Source organism: Carcharhinus amblyrhynchos, chromosome 18 (genome assembly GCF_965287045.1).
Source record: "Carcharhinus amblyrhynchos chromosome 18, sCarAmb.v2.hapA, whole genome shotgun sequence".
NCBI classification, from domain to species: Eukaryota; Metazoa; Chordata; class Chondrichthyes; order Carcharhiniformes; family Carcharhinidae; genus Carcharhinus; species Carcharhinus amblyrhynchos.
In genome coordinates this window covers 53198514-53219025 of record NC_137341.1, presented here as the reverse complement: position 1 = coordinate 53219025, position 20512 = coordinate 53198514, and the positions used below count along the sequence as shown (strand labels likewise).

The 20512-nt window shown below is 43.3% G+C and overlaps 1 protein-coding gene across 2 annotated transcripts in view; it reads right to left on the bottom strand.

Moving 5' to 3' along the window:
* nomo (nodal modulator) overlaps positions 1 to 20512 on the bottom strand; it is a 78054-nt gene that overhangs the window by 1485 nt on the left and 56057 nt on the right. For both annotated transcript variants that reach the window (XM_080207038.1, XM_080207039.1), the window contains 8 exons: positions 19620 to 19733; positions 18909 to 19036; positions 15353 to 15494; positions 11716 to 11799; positions 8715 to 8825; positions 6417 to 6518; positions 6162 to 6281; positions 1381 to 1473 (listed from right to left, as the gene is read on the bottom strand). In XM_080207038.1, coding sequence (XP_080063164.1) covers positions 1381 to 1473; positions 6162 to 6281; positions 6417 to 6518; positions 8715 to 8825; positions 11716 to 11799; positions 15353 to 15494; positions 18909 to 19036; positions 19620 to 19733 — 894 coding nt within the window. The remainder of the gene's footprint in view (positions 1 to 1380; positions 1474 to 6161; positions 6282 to 6416; positions 6519 to 8714; positions 8826 to 11715; positions 11800 to 15352; positions 15495 to 18908; positions 19037 to 19619; positions 19734 to 20512) is intronic.

Below are 20512 nucleotides of genomic sequence, written 5' to 3'. Positions count from 1 at the left end.
AAGATTTAAGGGGCGGGGGGGAGGAAGAGATCAGACGATTGAGTTGGATGATCACGATTAATGGCAGCTGGGAGGCCTCCTTCCTGCTCCTTGTTTCAATGTTAAAGAGTAAACAGGTCGAAAGAGGTCTCAATAATCCAAAAATAGGGAGTAAGGGAAATAATATCCATTTATTTTACTGAGACCCCCAACTAATCACAAACAAGCGACGGCGGTGGGGGGGGGGACATCTCAAACAGAACAGCACAATATATCGTAGAAATTTATTACTGCACATGACACAGTAGATAAGAGCTCCATGGTTTGCCACAAAAATTAATGCCATGTGAAATTGGACTAAATAAATGGCTTACATGATCAAATGTGGTACAAATGAAAAGCATCCACTGTGTGCAAAAGTAGATTACAACAGTATTTCCCCCTCTTCAAAGCTGCCGTATCCAAGCACGTTGTGGTATCCTCACCGTACAGTGCTGAAGCATTGAAAATGCTTACTCTGTCCGAGTACACAAAATTTGAAGAACTAATTTTAAAGGTTTATAATTTCCTCATCAACTGGATTTAATTAGTTCCCAGATCTTCCTGCTGACAGTGTTATTTGAGGGTTGTGCATCAGACTAAATTTAATGCAGAATTTTGAATATAGGGCTTTTATCCTCTATCTGTGCTCAGATATTTAGAGATAGCATGAGCTCATAACTCCAGTCAATTTATTAATGCTGCCACTGCACTTTTGAAAACAAAATATTTTATGAATATATCCTCAATACTACTCTATCAATGCAATTTGCAACAGGAAAATCCCATCAGTTTATTCTATTGGAGAACAGATATATCTCACAGGTAGAATATAGTATCATAGAATCCCTACAATGCAGTAGGAGGCCATTCGGTCCATTGAATCTGCACCGACAACAATCCCACCCAGACCCTACCCCATAACCCCATGTATTTACCTTGCTAATTCCCCCGAACACTAAGGGGCAATTCAGCATGGTCCATCAACCTAACTCACACATCTTTGGAGTGTGGGAGGAAACTGGAGGAAGCCCACGCAGACATGGGGAGAATGTGCAGACTCCACACTGATAATGACCTGAGGCCAGAATTAAACCTGGATCTCTCCCCTGGGTGAGGCACACTGGTGCTGTGAGGTTGCAGTGCCGTCCACATGGTTATTCTGTGTTGGTAAGTTGAATGTTTGCATCATTTGCTATGAATGGTTCATATTTTATGTACAGCTGTATTTCATCCTCAGCAATTGGGAGTCTTAAAATAAACAATGCCACTTTCTACTGGAAAATATGTAATAAAAAACATGTCCATATGCTGTTCTCAGCTGCACAGAACCCATTTAGAGCGCTTGAAACACAAGCTTACCTTATCGTGATTGTAACCAGCCAGAAGCAGGAGCAGAGTAAGGGGCAGGGCGATATACGATCCCTGAGCAACATCCTGTTCAGGTAGCTTTCTCTGGGAAAAAATGATGTAGCACAGTGAGACAGAATTCTACAGAACCATTTATCCCCAAGATATCATTTACTGTACTGGTAACAGCAACTCGACAGGGAGGGATGGCGACATAATTGATTTCAATTAAAACTACACATTGGTGATTTTAGTTTGTGACATTTTTGTTAAATGTGCCCACCATAAAATAGGAGCTACCAACTTTAGAAAAAGAGACTCTGGTGTAATCTTGTTGAAAGCAGTAGCTTTTCAAATTGTGTTGAGACCTTTGCAAGTGGGATAATGAAGGCACAGATCTACAGGAGTCATTACAAATCAAAAGTCCATTTCTGTAACATGTACCGAAACCCAGTCACTTCGACTGTCATAAACTCACATTCAAGCACAATGCCTTCATAGAATTTCAGCAACTGACTCACAAATGCAGCACTCTCCCCTCAATTACACAATTAGTCGGGTCACTATTGTGAAGATGGAAAATGTCCTCGGAAACATCCCCATTGCTTCCAAACCACGTCAGACTGAAATACAGCATTTAACCACAAAATCATAGCTGGTTTTTTTTTTATGTTATTTGGCAGATTATCTGAATGGTTCTGATGCCGTGGGAGGCACAGCCCCAAAATGTAACATACGGATACACCGGGTCATTTTGACATTGGCTGACGGTTCCAATAAAAACAATACAAAACATGCTAAAGATGGCAGTTCATGGGCTGCAAAACAAGATAAACTATAAGACATAGGAGCAGAATTAGGCCACTCTGCCCACTGAATCTGCTCTGCCATTCAATCATGGTTGATATTTTTCTCATTCCCATTCTCCTGCCTTTCCCCCTGATCCCTTTATTAATCAAGGACCTATCTATCTCTGTCTTAAAGATACTCAATGACCCGGCCTCCACAGCCTTCTGCAGCATAGAGTTCCACAGATTCACCACTCTCTGGCTGAAGAAATTCCTACTCAACTCTTTCAAAGGATCGTCCCTTTAGTGTGAGGTTATACTCTGGCTCTAGTTTTTCCTACTAGTGAAACATCCTCTGCACGTCCACTCTATTCAGGTCTCGCAGTACCCTGTAAGTTTCAGTAAGATCCCTGCTCATCCTTAAACTCCAACGAGGACAGATCCAGAGTCCTCAACCATTCCTCATACGACAAGCTCTTCATTCCAGGGATCATTCTTGTGAGCCTCCTCTGGAGGTTCTTTCCAAGGCACATCCTTCCTTAAATACGGAGCCCAAAACTGCTCACAATATTCCAAATGGGGTCTGACCAGAGCCTTATACAGTGTCGGACAAGCAATCAGTTAAAACCCAGCTTGTTGATATTAAAAGTTGTTCAAGATGTAGATATTGCTGGAAAGCCAGCATCTGCTGCCTGTCCCTTGAAGCCCTGGAAAACCATTACCTTTCCAACGACATCCACTAACCCCAAATTCCTTTCCCTGTTCATATCAAGGGGACAGCAAGATGTATAAAGTCATCTTAAAACTAATGTATGAGACTGATGTATCCCGTCAATAAGGGCATCTGAATCATTTGCAGAATGCCCTGTTGAGAAAAAAAAACAGTAAGAAGTTGCACAACAGCAGGTTAAAAGTCCAACAGGTTTATTTGGAATCACAAGCTTTTGGAGTGTTGCTCCTTCATCAGGTGAGAACTCCCTCCTCAGCACTCACCTAATGAAGGAGCGACGCTCAGAAAGCTCCTGATTCCAAATAAACCTGTTGGACTTTTAACCTGCTGTTGTGAAAGTTCTTACTGTGCCCATCCCAGTCCAACGTCGGCATCTCAAGAAAAGAAAATGGAGTTTGAACATTCTCCCATGTCTGCATGAGATTCCTCCGGGTGCTCCGGTTTCCTCCACACTCCAAAGATGTGCAGGTTAGTGGGCTGGCCATGCTAAATTATCCCTTAGTGTCAAAGGGATTATCTATGTAAATACATGGAGTTATGAAGGTAGGGTTTGGGTGGGAGTGTGGTAGGTGCAGGCTCGATGGGCCAAATGGCCTCTTTCTGCACTGTAAGATTCTATGATTCTATTTAAAAATCAACTTCTGCCAAGTTTTGTTAAATCCAATGCAGTATTTCAAAGTTAATTAGGTAACAATAGGTTCAATTAAAATTAAGCAAGACAGTTAAGCCTTTACAGTTTAAGAACATAAGAACATAAGAAATAGGAGCAGGAGTAGGCCATCTGGCCCTTCGAGCCTGCCCCGCCATTCAATAAGATCATGGCTGATCTGTCGTGGCTCAGTTCCACTTTCCCGCCCTCTCCCCATAACCCTTAATCCCCTCTCTTATCAAAAACCCATCAACCCGCTTCTTAAAAATATTTAGCGAGGCAGCCTCCACCACTTCAACGGGCAGAGAATTCCAGAGATTCACCACCCTTTGAGTGAAGAAGTTCCTCCTCAACTCTGTTCTGAACCGCCCCCCCTCTATCTTGAGGCTGTGCCCCCTAGTCCTACTGTCTTTTTTGAGCGGGAAGAGTCTTTCCACCTCTATCCTATCCATCCCATTCATCATCTTATACGCCTCAATGAGATCTCCCCTCATTCTTCTAAACTCTAACGAGTACAAGCCTAGTTTATTCAGCCTCTCCTCATAGCTCAACCCCCTCAACTCCGGTACCAGCCTAGTAAACCTCCTCTGCACTCCCTCCAAGGCCAAAATATCCTTGCGCAGGTGCGGCGCCCAAAACTGCACACAGTACTCCAGCTGCGGCCTCACCAATGCCCTATACAGCTGCAGCAAGACCTCCCTACTTTTATATTCAATCCCCCTCGCTATGAAGGCCAGCATCCCATTCGCCTTCCTGACCACCTGCTGCACCTGCAGGCTGGGTTTTTGCGACTCATGCACAAGGACCCCGAGGTCCCTCTGCACCGTCGCCTGCTGCAGTTTTTCGCCACGTAAGTAATAGTCCTTCCTACCATTCTTCCTACCAAAGTGGACCACCTCACACTTGCCAACATTAAATTCCATTTGCCATTTCCTGGCCCATTCGCCCAGCCTATCTAGATCCTTCTGCAGACTCTCCACACCCTCCGCACAATTTGCCTTTCCCCCAATCTTGGTGTCATCAGCAAATTTCGACACCCTACACTCGGTTCCCTCCTCCAGATCATCTATATAAATGGTAAATAGCTGAGGCCCCAGCACCGACCCCTGGGGCACCCCACTAGTCACCAACCGCCAATCCGAATAGCACCCATTGACCCCCACTCTCTGCCTCCTATTTGACAACCAATCCTCTATCCACGCTAACACCCTACCCCCAACTCCATGTCCTCTGACCTTCTGCAGTAACCTCTTGTGAGGTACCTTATCAAACGCCTTCTGAAAATCCAGAAAGACCACATCCACCGGCTCTCCTCTATCCACCGCCCTAGACACATCCTCATAGAACTCCAGTAAATTTGTCAGACACGACTTCCCTTTAATGAAACCGTGTTGCGTCTGCCCTATCAAGCAATTCCCTTCAAGATGCCTCGCAATTTCCTCCTTAATGACGGATTCTAACATTTTACCTACCACAGACGTTAAACTAACCGGCCTGTAATTCCCCGCCTTTTGCCTGGCACCCTTCTTAAACAACGGCGTAACATTAGCCGTTTTCCAATCCTCCGGCACTTCCCCGGAATCCAGCGACGTCTGGAAAATAACCACCAAGGCATCCACTATCACCTCCGCCATTTCTTTCAGAACCCTCGGATGCATTCCATCCGGTCCTGGGGACTTGTCCACAATCAGCCCCTCCAGTCTGTCGCGCACCACCTCTCTAGTAACAGTAATGTCATTAAGACCCTCCAGTCCTACCACCTTTCCATCGCTAACACCCGGCAAATTATTCACGTCCTCCTCCGTGAAGACAGAAACAAAAAAGTTATTCAACAAACTTCAGTTTTAAATTTAATAGGTGAAGAAAGACCCTTCACAAGAAGCCACTCTTCAATAACCATTTCAATGCCTTGTATCCAATTAATTAAAGTTTAAGTTTATTTATTAGTCACAAGTAAGCTCACATTAACACTAAGTAGTCTTGCAACACCAGGTTAAAATCCAGCAGGGTTTATTTGATAGCACAAGCTTTCAGAGTGTTGTTCCTTTGTCAGGTGAGTGCCTAGGCACTCTGTTGGACTTTAACTTGGTGTTGTGAGACTACTTACTGTGCCTACCCCAGTCCTACGCCAGCAACTCCACATCACGGCTTCCACATTAACACTGCAATGAAGTTATTGTGAAAAATCCCCTAGCCGCCACACTCTAGCGCCTGTTCGGGTAGACTGAGGGAGAATTTAGCATGGTCAATTCACCTAGCCAGCAAATCTTTTGGATTGTGGGAGGAAACCTAAGCATCCGGAGGAAACCCATGCAGGCACAGGAAGAACGTGCAGACTCCACACAGATAGTGACTCAAGCTGGGAATCGAACCCAAGTCCGTGGCGCTGTGAAGCAGCAATGCTAACCATTGTGCCAATTTTTACTCTTGCCAAAGTGCAATGCTGCCAAATAACAGAAAAACAAGTGCAATAATAAACGCTTCACTGAATTGGCCAATGTTAAATGAAAGGCATTTCAACAATCTTCAACGATGAATCAGTTGTAATGGGTGTTGCTGTGGCAAAACAACTTCATTCAAAGATTCTGAAGAATAATCGTTAAATTATTCTTAATCATTCACTTACCGAAGGGGTGAACATCAGGGTGATGTGTTTATGGTAACCGGTTGCACTGAAGGCGATCTGGGGCAAGATGTACTCATACAGTGACTTGGGCAATGTGGACTCCAACATGACAACATAATTCTGCAACAAGACAGGCAAGAAGTTCATTCCCACACAACAAGGGAAAGAAGATGTTTCTGAGACCAACAGAAGCTATTTGCATTCATTTACACAGCAGAGTTCAATGCCGTCCAGCTCTACAGGATGCAAACTTACCTCTCCATCCCTTAGCAGTGGTGGGAACTGGAAAAACAGGGATTGCCCGAGTGACACCGTTTGAATGGGATTATCCAGATTTTCACTTTTATACAGCACCACCTGAATCAATTAAACATATCCATTTTAGCTTTTTAAAGGATTAAGAATATAAGAACTCGGAGCAGGAGTAGGCCATCTGGCCCCTCGAGCCCGCACTCAATAAGATCATGGCTGATCTTTTCATGGTCTCAGCTCCACTTACCCGCCTGCTCATCATAATCCTTAATTCCTTTACTGTTCAAAAATTGATCTATCTATCCTTGCCTTAAGTTTATATTTCAGATATTTGCATATATTCACAATACAATACAATAGATTTAAGATGCTATTACGTTCACTAAACCGTAACTTGTAAAATGGTAGCAATTTTACAATGATGCAGCTTAACAGGGGCAAGAAGTATAACACAGAATGGCACCAGGAGTTTGATTCCATACTCAGACTCTACCCTCCGTGTTATCCACTGCAGTGAATCACAGATTGCGAGACTGATGCTTCGTCACAGGGAAAGCAGGGTGAGGAAACGGGAAAACTGATTATTATTTCTTTTTCCTTTCAGATAGAAATCAAAGAACATCCAAAGATGTGCAGGTTAGGTTGATTGGCCAACCTAAGTCCCTTAGTGTCAGAGGAACTAACAGGGTAAATATGCGGGGTTAGGGGAATAGGGTCTGGGTGGGATTATGGTCATTGCAGACACAATGGGCCGAACGACCTCTTTCTAAGGACGGATGTGCTGGCCTAGGAAAGGATCCAGAGGAGGTTCACAAGAATGTTCCTTGGAATAAAGAGCTTGTCTTATGAGGAAGGGCTGAGGACTCTGGGTCGGTACTTGTTGGAGTTTAGAAGATGAGGGGGGAATCTTATTGAAACTTACAGGATACTTCAAGGCCTGGATAGAGTGGACATGGAGAGGATGTTTCCACTAGTAGGGAAAAACTAGAACCAGAGGGCACAGCCTTAGGCTGAAGGGACGATCGTTTAAAACAGAAATGATGAGTAGGAATTTCTTCAGCCAGAGAGTGGTGAATCTGTGGAACTCTTTGCTGCAGAAAGTTGTGGAGGCCAGGCCATTGAGTGTCTTTGAGGCAGAGATAGATAGGTCCTTGATTAATAAGGGGATCAGGGGTTATGGGGAAAAGGCAGGAGAATGGGGATGAGAGAAATATCAGACGAGATAAAACTGCAGCAGGCGACGGTGCAGAGGGACCTTGGGGTCCTTGTGCATGAGTCGCAAAAACCCAGCTTGCAGGTACAGCCGGTGGTCAGGAAGGCGAATGGGATGCTGGCCTTCATAGCGAGGGGGATTGAATATAAAAGTAGGGAGGTCTTGCTGCAGCTGTATAGGGCATTGGTGAGGCCGCAGCTGGAGTACTGTGTGCAATTTTGGGCGCCGTACTTACGCAAGGATATTTTGGCCTTGGAGGGAGTGCAGAGGAGGTTTACTAGGCTGATGCCGGAGTTGAGGGGGTTGAGCTATGAGGAGAGGCTGAATAAACTAGGCTTGTACTCGTTAGAGTTTAGAAGAATGAGGGGAGATCTCATTGAGACATATAAGATGATGAATGGGATGGATAGGATAGAGGTGGAGAGACTCTTCCCGCTCAGAAAGGATAGTAGGACTGGGGGGCACAGCCTCAAGATAAAGGGGGGGCGGTTTAGAACGGAGTTGAGGAGGAACTTCTTCACTCAAAGGGTGGTGAATCTCTGGAATTCTCTGCCCGTTGAAGTGGTGGAGGCTACCTCGCTAAATATTTTTAAGACGCGGGTTGATGGGTTTTTGATAAGAGAGGGGATTAAGGGTTATGGGGAGAGGGCGGGAATGTGGAACTGAGCCACGACAGATCAGCCATGATCTTATTGAATGGCGGGGCAGGCTCGAAGGGCTAGATGGCCTACTCCTGCTCCTATTTCTTATGTTCTTATGAGATTGAATAGCAAAGCAGATTCGATGGACTGAATGGTCTAATTCTACTCCTATATCTTATGGTCTTATCGTCTTTTGCACAGTCAGGATTCTATGATTCTAAAATCTTTGACAGAAGGTTGAGTTCGGGTTGTTTAGCCAGCCGTTTGAGATGATTATTATCTGAAATGAAAGAATTTGCAGGACTGTGGGGAGCAGGTGGGTGAATTGCTCCTTCAGAGAGAGCCAGCACAGACATGCTGGGCCAAATGGCTGTGCTATAACTATTCTCAACTGGGGGTGGCAGAAGGAAAAGTAGGCACTTTTGCAAATGAACCAATCCTACTTACCCGCAAAGTAGAAAGGTGCTCGGGTGAAGTGATGACATTTCCACTTAAATCAAACTGATTAATTTGTCGGAATGCTAGAATATTCACACCTTCGATATCGCTACTATCGACCTGTACAAACAAAAATCAAAGGGATTGGATGAAAACTGGCTTATGTGTGACCATTTTTTCTACTGCAGAAGGATTAACATAAAAGCTTTACATGCACAAGTACGTAACAGCAATGTCTCCTGCGGGGCCAGTTTCTCCTGGAGTATTCATTTTATTAATGGTGCTAATTAAACTGGCACAATGATGCGTTCTTAAAAGCCAAAGATTGAATTTCCCTGAAATTTTAGAAAGATTTTTCTGAATGTAAAATCCGCAGTCGTACAGATTTATAAATCTGAATGTTACACCAGCATCTTGGGCCCTTCAAATTCTGGTCATCTTAGAAGATCAGCCAGCCCTCGGTTAAGTCTGTGGGGAGGCGGATTGGAAAAGGGCTGAGTGCGTACTGGCCCAGTTACATGGGTAAAATGGATATAGAGGGATATGGACCAAATGTGGGCAATTGGGACTAGCTTGGTGGTTTTAAAAAAAAGGGTGGCGGCATGGACAATAGGGTCAAAGGGCCTGTTTGCATGCTGTAAACCTCTGTGACTCTATAGTAGAGAATCAATCCTGGCTCCACATTAAGGTAAGTTTCAAAAAGAACTTGATTTGACAGTTTCTTCAGAAGCCTCCAACCGTCCTGATAGGACCACTGGCTAAAACTGCTGCAGCTTCTGTGCCGTTTTTAGGTAGGCATCAGGGCCATCCAAATACAAGTCACGCAAGGTTTGGTTACCAATGTAACTGGGCCAGTATGCACTCATCCCTTTTCCGATCCACCTCCCCACAGACTTAACCGAGGGCTGGCTGATCTTCTAAGATGACCAGAATTTGAAGGGCCCAAGCTGCTGGTGTAACATTCAGATTTATAAATCTGTACGACTGCGGATTTTACATTCAGAAAAACTTTCTAAAATTTCAAGGAAATTCAATCTTTGACTTTTAAGAACGCATCATTGTGCCAGTTTAATTAGCACCATTAATAAAACGAATACTCCAGGAGAAACTGGCCCCGCAGGAGACGTTGCACCTTGAAGGCAAATTCTAGCATTTTGTCAGTGAGTGTCTAGATGAGCAATATGGCACCGCCCACCACAAGAAACACCTTCACACCTCGCTGCAACCCCCTCAACACAGTGTGCAAGAAACAGCAGTCAGACACAGTCAGTGAGCTTGCGAATTAACAAGTGAGTCACAGCACACTGGAAGAGGAGCAAGTGAGACTGTTGAAGAAACAGGAACCTGTTGCCAAATGGTTGTCATCAGCAAACTCCTTCCTTTTGGAAATGCAGCAGTATTTCGGCGATTAATGTTGCTCTCAAGTGGGAAAGGAAATAAAATACTGGCTACTCATCAATCTGTGAAATATACATAGGCAGTATATAGGCTGATAAACACAGCTTATCCCCTCAGGGAAACTGGGAGTGGGAATACTGACAGCGCTGTCACTGTCGTGGAGGTTGGCTGCTGGCACCCTTGAGGTACAATTCATTAACTGTCTCCCCTGTATGATAGCAAAGGCAGCTTCCCTTGGTCACTGCCAGAGAGCTGCATCAGGACCTGGGGATAATAACTAGTGTGACAATGCCTGGTGCTGTGACTCCGCTCAGGGGCCTGAAAATTCCTGGAACACGTTTTCCAATCCTGTACCACAACAGCCAGGAAAGACTGTGCTTCAAAACCAAACTCTTTCACAATTTAAACATGGCTTGCTGCCCAGCGCAAAATGCTGAGGCTTATGGACAGATAGCCCACTAGGCTCCAGTCAAAGGCTATACAATGATACAGTGTACAATGTTGAAGTTGTACAAGACATTGGTAAGGCCACACTTGCAAAACTGTGTACAGTTCTAGTCACACTATTATAGAAAGGATATTACTAAACTAGAAAAGAGTGCAGAAAAGATTTACTAGGACGCTACCAGGACTTAACGGCTTGAGTTATAAGGAGAGGCTGGATAGACTGGGACTTTTTTCTCTGGAGCGTAGAAGACAGAGGGATGATCTTACAGAGGTCTATAAAATAATGAAGAACACAGATCAGCTAGACAGTCAATATCTTTTCCCAAAGACAGGGGAGTTTAAAACTAGAGGGCATAGGTTTAAGGTAAGGGGGGAGAGATATATAAGTATCCAGAGGGGCAATTTTTTCCACACACAGGGGGTGAGTGTATGGAACAAGCTGCCAGAGATAGTAGTAGAGGCGGGTACTATTTTGTCTTTTAAAAAGCATTTAGACAGTTACATGGGTAAGATGGGTATAGAGGGATATGGGCCAAATGTGGGCAATTGGTTTTAAAAAAAAGGGCGGCATGGACAAGTTGGCCCAAAGGGCCTGTTTCCATGCTGTAAACCTCTACAGTTCGAATAAGAATTCCCTTTAAATGTCTGCTGTTCTGTGTTTAAGTTGTCATCTTACTGGGGAAATTAATCTTTACAATTAACCTAGAATGCATACAAATATTACGTAACACTTTGAGCTGAATTGTTTTAATGTTCTTTAATTGATACCTCCAAAACATTGGAAACATTGGGCAGAAATGGCTAAAAGGGGTTTATAAGTTTAAGAGCTCCATCCAACAGGGAGCTCCCCCTAGGTTCAGTCCAGATGGAGAAAAACAATATACAGCTCAATCCCATCACAAATAGATGAGAAATCACTTGATGTTTAATTTAAATAGATTATAAATCTTTAACCCATATTGGCTGGCAGCAATTGCATCCAGTTTAAAAGGCCATTTGGAAGATCATGTACAAAAAGTGGCAAAAAAAACTGGCAATATGGAGCTCTGCCCAATTTCTTTGGATTCTAATCTCATTTACACAACAGCCACGTTCAACTGGAGGAACTTCAGAAACGTGGCTGAAACCTTAAACATGAATACAAGATATTCCACGCTCAACTAACCTCAATAGCGCGATACTGTGGTAGAGCTCTCTCTATATGGTCATTGCCTTCAGCTTTCAGTTGAATGTGGTACACACAACTTGGCTACAGAGAAAAGACAGAAAAATAATCAATCATTTCTCAGTTAAACTCACTTCAAAAACCAAGCATTGGAAATACAGGTATCGAACCATTCCAATTTTAACATCAATTACTGATCAACCAGCCAATTCACATATATACAATTTTAAAATGTTAAACATGCATGAACATTACATTACACAGCGGATTTAGCACCTTGCTTCATAGCTCCATTCTCAAAAAAGTTCCACAGCACAGCAGTTAGCACTGCTGCCTTACAGCGCCAGGGACCCAGGTTCAATTCCAGCCCTGGTCTGTGTGAAGTCTGCACATTCTCCCGGTGTTTGCATAGGTTTCCTCGGGTGCTCCGGTTTCCTCCCACAGTCCAAACATGTGCGGGTTAGGTGGATTGGCCATGCTAAATTGTCCCTTAGTGTCAGGTGGATTAGCCGGGTAAATAGGTGTGGTTACTGGGATAGGATGGGATTGTTGTCAATGCAGGCTCAATGGGCCGAATGGCTTTCTTCTGCACTGTTTGTATGGATATGGGTATGGATATGATGAGTTTCTGAACTCACGTACGTGAAGCAGTGAGCAGAGGAGTGGCATGGCAAAATAAAGCAGCATTCAAAAATGGATGGGGATTCATTTTTCAAATATAATCCATCACAATAAGCGTAAAAGATTAATCTAACTCCCTGCAAAACAACAAGGAGTTTTAGCTCCAATTACCTGGTTTAAATATAATTTTAGTGCTTGCACCCAAAAATATATAGCAATTTAATGGGCCACCACTGATGACTAGTTGTCAAATAATATTTGGTCAAAATTATATAAACACTCACCCAATTTTTATGGAGAAATTTTCAAACATTAACAATTTATTTTTCATTGCTGCTACTAATTTTCCATTGAATCTTTCTACTTATGTTGCAGATTTTGAACTGCGGTTCCCAGACCCAAGAAACGTGCAAATCATCAAGGCCAGCTGATCTCTCTGTTCAGATTTCAACACTTGGCTCAACTGTACGTTATCTAGACAGCTCACTACTCATCAAAATATACCTTCCTCAAAAACTAGATTGTTTTTCTTCCAGTAGTGGACATTCTGTGAGAAATTAGGTCAGCATAAAAGCAGAGCTGCAGACTGTAAAATCACAGTCTTATAATTTCAGAATCACAGAATGCTACAGTGCAGAAGAGGCCCTTCAGCCCATCAAGACTGCACCGACACATGAAAGGCCCTGACCTGCCCACCTAATCCCACTTGCCAGCACTTGGCCTTGAATGTTACGACATGCCAAGTGTTCATCCAGGTACTTTTTAAAGAACGTGAGGCATCCCGCCCTCCCAGGCAGCGCATTCCAGCCGTCACCATCCTCTGGGTAAAGACTTTTTTCCTCAAATCCCCCTCACTTTTAACTTGTTTCCCCTCAAAGCTGACCCTTCAACTAAGGGAAAGAGCTGTTCCCTATTCACCCTGTCCATGCCCCTCATCATTTTAAACACCTCAATCAGGTCACCCCCTCATGTTTCTGAAGTAAAGTTTCAGAATGGTCAATATACATCCAAAGCCAGCCGTATCTCCAGGCAACGACCATGGCAATTTGTAGGAAACCATAATTGGTTGCCAGACCAAAGTCCAGCAGCTTTTGAAGTCAAACTAATCACAGAATCCTTACAGTGCAGAAGAGGCCATTCAGCCCATCAAATCTGTATGACTCTCTGTCAGAGTATCTTACCCAGGTCCTCTTCCCCCACCCTATCCCTGTAACTCCGTATATTTCCCATGGTTAATTCATCTAACCCACACATCTTTGGACAAGATGGTTATCCCCTAAACTGAACAGGTTCACACTCAGTTAATTTCAAATACTTTCAACCAACATTACAAATGATTTTGTTCACAGACAAGAAGTTAATGAAATTAACTTGGAGTCTAGGGAAACAGACATACAGTAGAATCTCTGCAAAAGTAATACATTTAAGTGTTTCTTTGGCACAAAGGTCCTGAGTTTCTACTCAACTCTCATTCCAGTTCTTCCATGCCAACCATTTGATCTTCAAGTTGTCTCAGCAGGGGGACAGAACTTCATAAGGCAGAGTTAAATGATCCTGAAAAGGTCTCAATTGAAAATGTTCTTATTTTGAAGATAGTTTAAAGTAATGTACAAGTTGAGCATTTGATTTGCTTATTACTCTGCTGGTTTCCTTTTGTTTCTGTGTGTTCATAGAATCCTTACAGTGCAGGAGGTAGTCATTTAGCCCATCGAACCTGCACTGACTCTTACACAGGCTTCCCCATAACCCTGTGTATTTACCCCACTAACCCCCTAACTGCTGTATCTTGGGATATTAATGGTAATTTTAGCATGGCCAACCAACCTCACCTCCACATCTTTGTAAACCTCATTTCTGATTTTAGCTTTGCCCCTAGCCTGATAATGTATCATCTTTTGGGATGAACAGTTGTGCAACAGTGGTACAAAATAACTTGGTAAAAATGGTCATTGTTAATCCTCCAGCATACTAACCCTTGCCACAACACGAAGACTCCAAGTTTTGGATCAAAGTTAAACTAGTGACAAAATACTGCAAAAAATTGGAAACCTGACAAAAAAATGTTGTAAACGCAGCAGGTGAGGCAACATATGTGGACGAAGAAACATTTAACTGCTCAAAATCTCCAGACAATTTGTCAGATCTGGAAAATATCAATCAATAGCTGATCTCCTGGCATAAAACAAGAGAAGTCAGGGTACAAAATTTATTATTTATTTGATACGTATGGCCATTTGCCACCACCCATCCCTATTTCCATTACAAATTCCTCATCTGTTTCTGACAAAGGGTCACAGAATCCCTACAGTGCAGTAGAGGCCATTCGGCTCATCGATTCTGCACTGACTGATTATCTTACCAGGCCCTCTGCCCTGCCCCTATCCATGTAACCCCACACATTTTCCCATGGCTAATCCATCTAACCCACACATCTTGGGACACTAAGGGGCAATTTGACATGGCGAATCAACCTAAGCTGCACACCTTTGGACTGTGGGAGGAAACCGGAGCAGCCAGAAGAACCCCACACAGACATGGGGAGAACGTGCAAACTCCATACAGTCACTCAAGACTGGAATGGAACCCAGTCCCTGGCACTGTGATCACTGTGCCACCCTCTAAGATATGAAGTGTTAACCATGTTCGCCCTCTCTGTATGGGTGCTGCTTGACCTGCTCGGTCTTCCCATTTCCTTCCTGTTGAAACTGTAACTTGCTGCAAAGTCAATAAAGGGAGTTGGAAGAGAGCCCAAACCCTAAAAATGGAATACTCTGCAAGATGTCAATATTTTCAAAGGGTCCATGTGATAATGCCAAATTCTGCAGAGTTCCCTGCCAAAACAGTGAGCAATCCAGTGACTTCCATTATGGTAATCTTGGCTGCATGTGATTTTGTTATTGTTTTCATACTTGATCAAATTGAACAAGACATGTTAAAAGTGTACAGGGAGAAAGTTCTCAGCAATAAACATCTTCACAATTAAACAGATCCACCACAGCAAACTGCTAACTCTTACCAGAAGGCCACGGAGACGGAATTTTCCATCTTCATCCGTCACTGTATCCTCTCCGTAAATGCTACAATCTTTCTGGCCAACAGCTTCCACGGCAACTCCCTGTTCCGGCTCCCCGTTCAGTGAGGATACCATTCCGTAACAGCTTTAAAAAGAAATGGATGTTTGATGGGAATATTTGAAACAACCGGGCAGCAAAAACTGAATGCCATTCTCAGAAGGCTTCCAAACATCTCGATGAATAATCTTCCCAAATCATCTGGTCTGCAATTTGTTTTAAATCCTTTACAGAACGTTTAATAATAAAATAGAAATCAAGCTTTTTCATGAAATCTACAAGGGTGCACACCCTATGAATCAACATGGCGTTTCAACATCTCACTGCACAACTCAGGTAAACCTGCTTCTTGTGGTAAGTTACTGATTTTGAAGGTTCCCTATCCCTTCACAGGTTGTGACACGCTATGATGAACAACTTATTACAGAACGGACTTCCAGATTGCAAAAAGAAACAGTGCACAGCATCATCACTACACATAGTGATCACCATACATATGGGCAGCACGGTGATACAATGATTAGCACTGCTACTTCACAGCACCAAGGATCCGGGTTCGATTCCTGGCTTGGGTCACTGTCTATGTGGAATGTGCACATTCTCCTTGTGTCTGTGTGGGTTTTCTCTGGGTGCTCCAGTTTCTTCCCATATTCTGAAAGATGTGCTGGTTAGGTGCATTGACCCAGCCAGGCACCAGACTGTGGCGACTAGGGGAATTTCACAGTAACTTCAGTGCAGTGTTAATGTAAGCCTTACTTGTGACTAATAAATAAACTTTAACTTTATAGTCACAGATACCCTACAGTGCAGAAGGAGGCCATTTGGCTTATCGAGTCTGCACCGACCACACTCCCACCCAGGTCCTATTCCTGTACCCCCACATATTTACGCTGCTAATCTCCCTGACACTAGGGTCAATCCACCATGCCCAATCAACCTAACCCGCACATCCTTGGACTATGGGAGAAAACTGGAGCACCCAGAGGAAACCCACACAGACATGGGGAGAATGTGCAAGCTCTACACAGACGGTGACCAAAGGCTGGAATTGAACCTGGGTCCCTGGTGCTGTGAAGCAGTAGCGTTAACCACTGTGCCTCGGTGCTGCCCCTGTGGAGGGGGGAGCAGGGGGCTGACAATGCAGCCCCATCTGAAACCAACGTTTGTACTTTTTTTCACTCCTGGGATGTCAGGGTCACTGCCTAAGGCCATTTGTTGCTTACCCCTAATTGCCCTTGAGAAGGTGACAATGAGCCTTCCTGAACCAATGCATACTGTAGGCACACTCATGGTGCTGTTAGGAAGGGAGTTCCAGGATTCTGACTCTTTTTGATATGGAGCCTTTAATATTGTAAAGCATCCCAAAGCACTTTATGGGAGCATTAACAAACAACATTTGATACCAATCCACATAAAGAGACAAGAAAGCAAATGAGAGTGCTCTTAAGTAAAAAGAGATAGAATCCATAGAATCCCTACCAGCCCTATTCCCCACATATTTATCTAGCTAATCCCCCTGACACTAAGGGACAATTTAGCATGGCCAAGCCACCTAACCCACATATCTTTGGACTCTGGGAGGAAACTGGAGCACCTGGAGGAAACCCACACAGATACAGGGAAAATGTGCAAACTCCACACAAACAGTGACCCCAGGCCATAATCAAACCTGGGACCCTGGCGCTGTGAGGCCGCAGTGCCAATCACTGTGCCACCATGCCAATAGGTTTTAAGGAGCAACTTAAAGTAGTAAAGAAGGAGAAGTTCAGCAAGAGAATTCCAGAGCTTCATGCCCAGGCCATTGAAGAATGACTATCAATGGCAAATCTGGGCATGTGTAGGAGGCCAATTTGTTTATTCTGTCACTAAATAAGTTCATCTTTCTAAGAAAATGTGTTTTCTTTTATTATTTCCCCCTCCTGTCATACTGTGCTACAAACCATTCCCAACCTGGGAGACTTTTCCTTAGCACATCCTCTGGAGATAACCACTCAAGAGTTCATGACAGCAGCTTTAGAGTGATTCTCCCCCTCATTCCCACTGGTCAATATTTGACTTCCAGTCAACACAGCAGAGCTCACTGTTAACTATGTGGAACAGCAGACTATGAACCTAGTGGTCTCTGGTGCAGAGTATGTGACTGTCTCTTCTAAAAGGTACAATGCCTGAAATTACACACCAGAACATGCCTGACAGATATGTACTTAAACTCAAAAATTATTTAAAATGATCCACTCCAATTCAGCTAAAGGAAACACAAGTTAACAATAAGTTTTATGAAGCATATTAAAGTTTTGACACATTAGAAGCAGAAATTGAAGTCAAGTTCAAGCATGCAACATTAAATAAATTCTTCAATTAAAACAAATTTAGCTTAATACTTTTAACTTACTCTCCCTATAATCAGTAAATTGAAATCACTTTTATTAGTGACTGCTTCACTATAAAATTTCATTCCAACCATTGCATATTAGTTTTCTTTTCAATTTTATTCTGTGAAAAAATTTGCAGCAGTGTAACAAATTGTGTTTTATGAACTGTTCCAGTTGTTACCGATTACACAGGGGCACAGTGGTTAGCACCGCTGCCTCGCAGCGCCAGGGACCCGGGTTCAATTCCGGCCTCAGGACCTGGTCTGTGTGAAGTTTGCACATTCTCCCCGTGTTTGCGTGGGTTTCCTCCAGCTGCTCTGCCTTCCTCTCTCAATCCAAAGATTAACTGGTTAGGTGGGCTGGCCATGCTAAGTTGCCACTTAGTGTCCAGAGATTGTATAGGTTAGGGAGATTAGTCACAGTAAATGTGTAAGATTACTGGGACACAGCAGGTGGGTGAGCCTGCTGACAGAGTTGGTGCAGACTTGATGGACTAAATGGCTTCCTTCTGCATTGTAGGGATTCTATGGTTCCATGGTGGCACAGTGGTTAGCACTGCTGCCTCACAGCACCAGGGACCCGAGTTCAATTCTTGCCTCGGGTCAAGGTCTGTGTGGAGTTTGCACATTCTCCCCATGTCTGCATGGGTTTCCTCCGGGTGTTCCAGCTTCCTCCCACACCTCAAAGACTTGCAGGTCAAGTTGATTGGCCATGCTAAATTGCCTCTTACATTGGAATGTTACCAGTGCATCCTCCCGAGGTTCTTACGATCCTGTCTGACTGCAACAGGGAATGCCGTTCTCGGAGCCTTGCCCATCCCTGGAATCGGAGCGGGCATGCCAGTAAAATTCTGGCCTCAGTATCTGGCTGAATAGCAGGGTAAGTATGTGGGGTTAGGGGTGTAGGGCCAGGGTGGGATTATTGTCAGTGCAGGCTCGATGGGCCAAACAGCCTCCCTCTACACCACAGGGATTCCATGATTCCTATTACAAAACACACCCACACAGGTTCACTGTACCAAAACCTACACAGCAATTGTTTCTAACAACAACTTGTATACAATATAGGAAAACGTCCAAAGGCACTTATTCAGATATAGATTATTCTTCTCCCCCACCCGCGAACAAACCTGTAGGCAGTCCGATAGCCTGTAATTTTGATGTTAAGAGTTTGTCCTTCTTCTATTTCAATCATCTGTGATGCAGGTTCAAAGCGGAACTCCTTCATCATGGGTTTGAAGTAGTACTGACCAGGACTCTATACAACAATGTAAAATACAGGTACAGATTGTGATTACTTAATGGTTAGATACAGAAATAAGGATCAGTGCTTAATTGCAGCAGTGATAAAGATATATTTCATCCTATAGCAGTTGAACGTTGTTACAAATTCATTTATATGAGTACATTTAAAAGAGAATGGTGTTAACACGCGGTAGACCGTATTTTTTAAAAAAATATTGGATTCGTGAGCTAATGATTTTCCCTCTCTGCTAGTTGAAGGAGTCCTAAGCAAAATTAGTCTGTACAGACTCGATTCGGTTTTTAATGAGTTTGCAGGACAAAGCCCATCACAATTAGCCAGCCAGACTGGCAGTGAGAGAAGTGGGAAGAATGTCAATTCAGTCTACTAATGGGTGTTCCTCCGAGGCTGCAGTAAGCACAATGACTTTGAGCTGTCAGAGGTTGACTCTTGACAACAGAAGTGCAAAACCATTCTATTCCCACCAATAGTGTGCCTCATCTTAAAGAGCACAAAACTAACAAGAACATCACCAACTATATTTTAGAATTGGGTTAAATAACTTCTTTTTTTTTACAAAAAGTAAAATAAATTTTACCAGATTTGCAAAAGTAAGCATGCCATTCTCTTGTGTCAGCAGATTGGAACGGAACTGTCCTCCACTAAGAGATAAAAGAACTCCGGCAAGGGGCTGGTCATCTTCAGTTTTTATCTATTTATACAAAAGTTACATTTGTATAGTTTCAAAAAGACATTAAAAACAAAATTCACAAATCCTACTTATTTTGCAGTAAGAGTTATAAGCATTTCATAATTAAGCATTAATTTACAATTCTATTCAACTAATGAATAATGAACTTCCTCAGATGAAGCAAATTTGGCATGTGAGCTACGACTCTCAACAAGTCTACAGATGCACCATAGAAAGCATTCTTTCTGGTTGTATCTTGGTATGGCCTCTGTCCTGCCCAAGACTCCAAGAAACAGCAATGAAAGTAGCCCAATCCATCAATCAAACTAGCCTTCCATCCATTAGCACTGTCTACACCTCCCACTGCCATGGAAAAGCAACCAGCATAATTAGGACCCCATGCACCCTGGACATTCTCTCTTCCACCTTCTTCCGTCAAGAAAACGATACAAAAGTCTGAGGTCACTCAAGATCAGATTCTTCCCTGCTGCCATCAGACTTTTTTGAATACACTTAGTTGTTCTTTTCCTACATCCTAGCTATGACTGTAACACTACATTCTGCACTATCTCCTTTCCTTCTTTATGAACGGTATGCCTTTTTCTGAATAGCATGCAAGAAACAATACTTGTCACTGTATACTAATATATGTGACATTAATAAATCAAATCAAATCCTGTTATCTATAGAAGATATTATGTAACCGAACATGGATATGAACCACATAGAGGCAAAGAAATATTAGATGAGAGAGACATCTGCGTTGGCACAGACTTGGTGGGCCGAAGAGCCTGTTTGTG